This window comes from Habropoda laboriosa, unplaced genomic scaffold, assembly GCF_001263275.1.
Source record: "Habropoda laboriosa isolate 0110345459 unplaced genomic scaffold, ASM126327v1 scaffold523, whole genome shotgun sequence".
NCBI classification, from domain to species: Eukaryota; Metazoa; Arthropoda; class Insecta; order Hymenoptera; family Apidae; genus Habropoda; species Habropoda laboriosa.
In genome coordinates, this window is record NW_017100752.1 from 325,210 (window position 1) to 326,662 (window position 1,453).

Sequence of the window (1,453 nt, forward strand, 5' to 3'; positions counted from 1 at the left end):
AGATTATTATTTTATTATCATTATTTCTGGTAATTTTAAGTATATTCTACTGTTCTAGTTAAGAGACACGGATGCAGAGCTGGGTCGTGGTTCGCGGTTACTCTCAGGAATGATTTTTAGAAGCTTTCAGCAACGAGTTATTTTAGCGGCAGTAGCATTAACGCTCGTACTTGTCGCTTGTATCGTCATGTTTTATAGCTTTGTATCTAAAAGCTAAAAAGACGAATAGCACCATTTTTTCGATTGGAATATCGACTCAGAAGCTATATTTATTATTCAGTGAGTTTCAAGTGTTATAATTATCGCTTGCAACGTTCGTTAGGGGATTATTAAATTATATATCGAAGGAATGTCATACCATGTCCTTTTATTAATCACTTGTTTGGAGCATTTAATATTATAATTTAAGTATTTTATACTCCCGAATTTTAACCACAATTATGGTACCAATGTAGATCTCGTATTATTACGCACCAAGGAACGCTTAAATTTGACGGAATGCCGCCAAACAGTGAAGAAAGAATTCTAATGTATTATTAGTAATTATAAAAAGTTTACTTGTCCAATGGTGTCGTCAGCGAACATTGTTTACAAGCGAAATTTATTAAAACGTTTTAAATTATTTAAACTTTTCACTAACTTTTACGTTGCCCGTTTTTGCAATCTATTTATTATATAAACCTTAAGAGTTTGCTTTACATATCGCACACGTGCTTGATTGCATTTTACGGAAATGAATAGTAACACGCGTTTTAGATATCCTACTTTGTACTAAATTATAATTCCGAGTTCCATTAATGATTGTTACCAATAAAAATATACATCTATATAGTGTACCGTTAGATGAATCGTAAAAGCGGTAATAATGTGTATCAAAATACATGTATAGGGAATCGAAGAAGACTGTAAATACACGTGACAAGTATCGAAGGATGATTATAGTCAAAAGAAAATCAGACGCGCCTAATAATAACTCATTTTATTATAATGTTATCAGTTACCTTAATATGGCTTAAACGGTGCTTGCCTTTTCTTTTCTTTCTTTCACGTCGCTACTTACGTAATTATGAAGAAAATGATAGAATAAAAGTATCGCGGATTAACGAGTATTCAAATGACGATAATGATTTCTCTGTGAATGCGGCGCAAACAATGTTTCGATCCTTCTTCGTGTTGTTGCTTCCAATGCTGATAAAACAGAATCAAAAGTCGATGCTCAGTCTGGTCAGTCCAAATGTCGATAGAGATCCTCTATCTGCGGCTTGAAGTATTCCTTCAACTGAGGCCGTTTCATTTTCAATTGTGGCGTGAGAAGACCGTTTTGCACAGAAAACGGATCTGGATGTAAATAAATATCTTTCACCTGGAATAAACGCAAAATATCAGGGATGTCTGTAATTCTAAAGTTGGGGAGAAATAAAAGTTGCTTAAATGTAATTTCATTTCTTCTATT

General features: G+C 33.4%; 2 protein-coding genes across 2 annotated transcripts in view; one reads left to right on the forward strand and one right to left on the reverse strand.

The window, feature by feature from the left end:
* LOC108577176 (vesicle transport through interaction with t-SNAREs homolog 1A-like) overlaps positions 1–507 on the forward strand; it is a 1,869-nt gene extending 1,362 nt beyond the window's left edge. The window contains exon 4 of the mRNA XM_017940286.1: positions 59–507. Coding sequence (XP_017795775.1) covers positions 59–217 — 159 coding nt within the window. The 3' untranslated portion in view covers positions 218–507. The remainder of the gene's footprint in view (positions 1–58) is intronic.
* Positions 508–998: 491 nt separating this feature from the next.
* LOC108577174 (long-chain-fatty-acid--CoA ligase 1) overlaps positions 999–1,453 on the reverse strand; it is a 25,226-nt gene continuing 24,771 nt past the window's right edge. Inside the window, exon 8 of the mRNA XM_017940284.1 lies at positions 999–1,363. Within this exon, the coding sequence (XP_017795773.1) occupies positions 1,226–1,363 (138 nt within the window). The 3' untranslated portion in view covers positions 999–1,225. The remainder of the gene's footprint in view (positions 1,364–1,453) is intronic.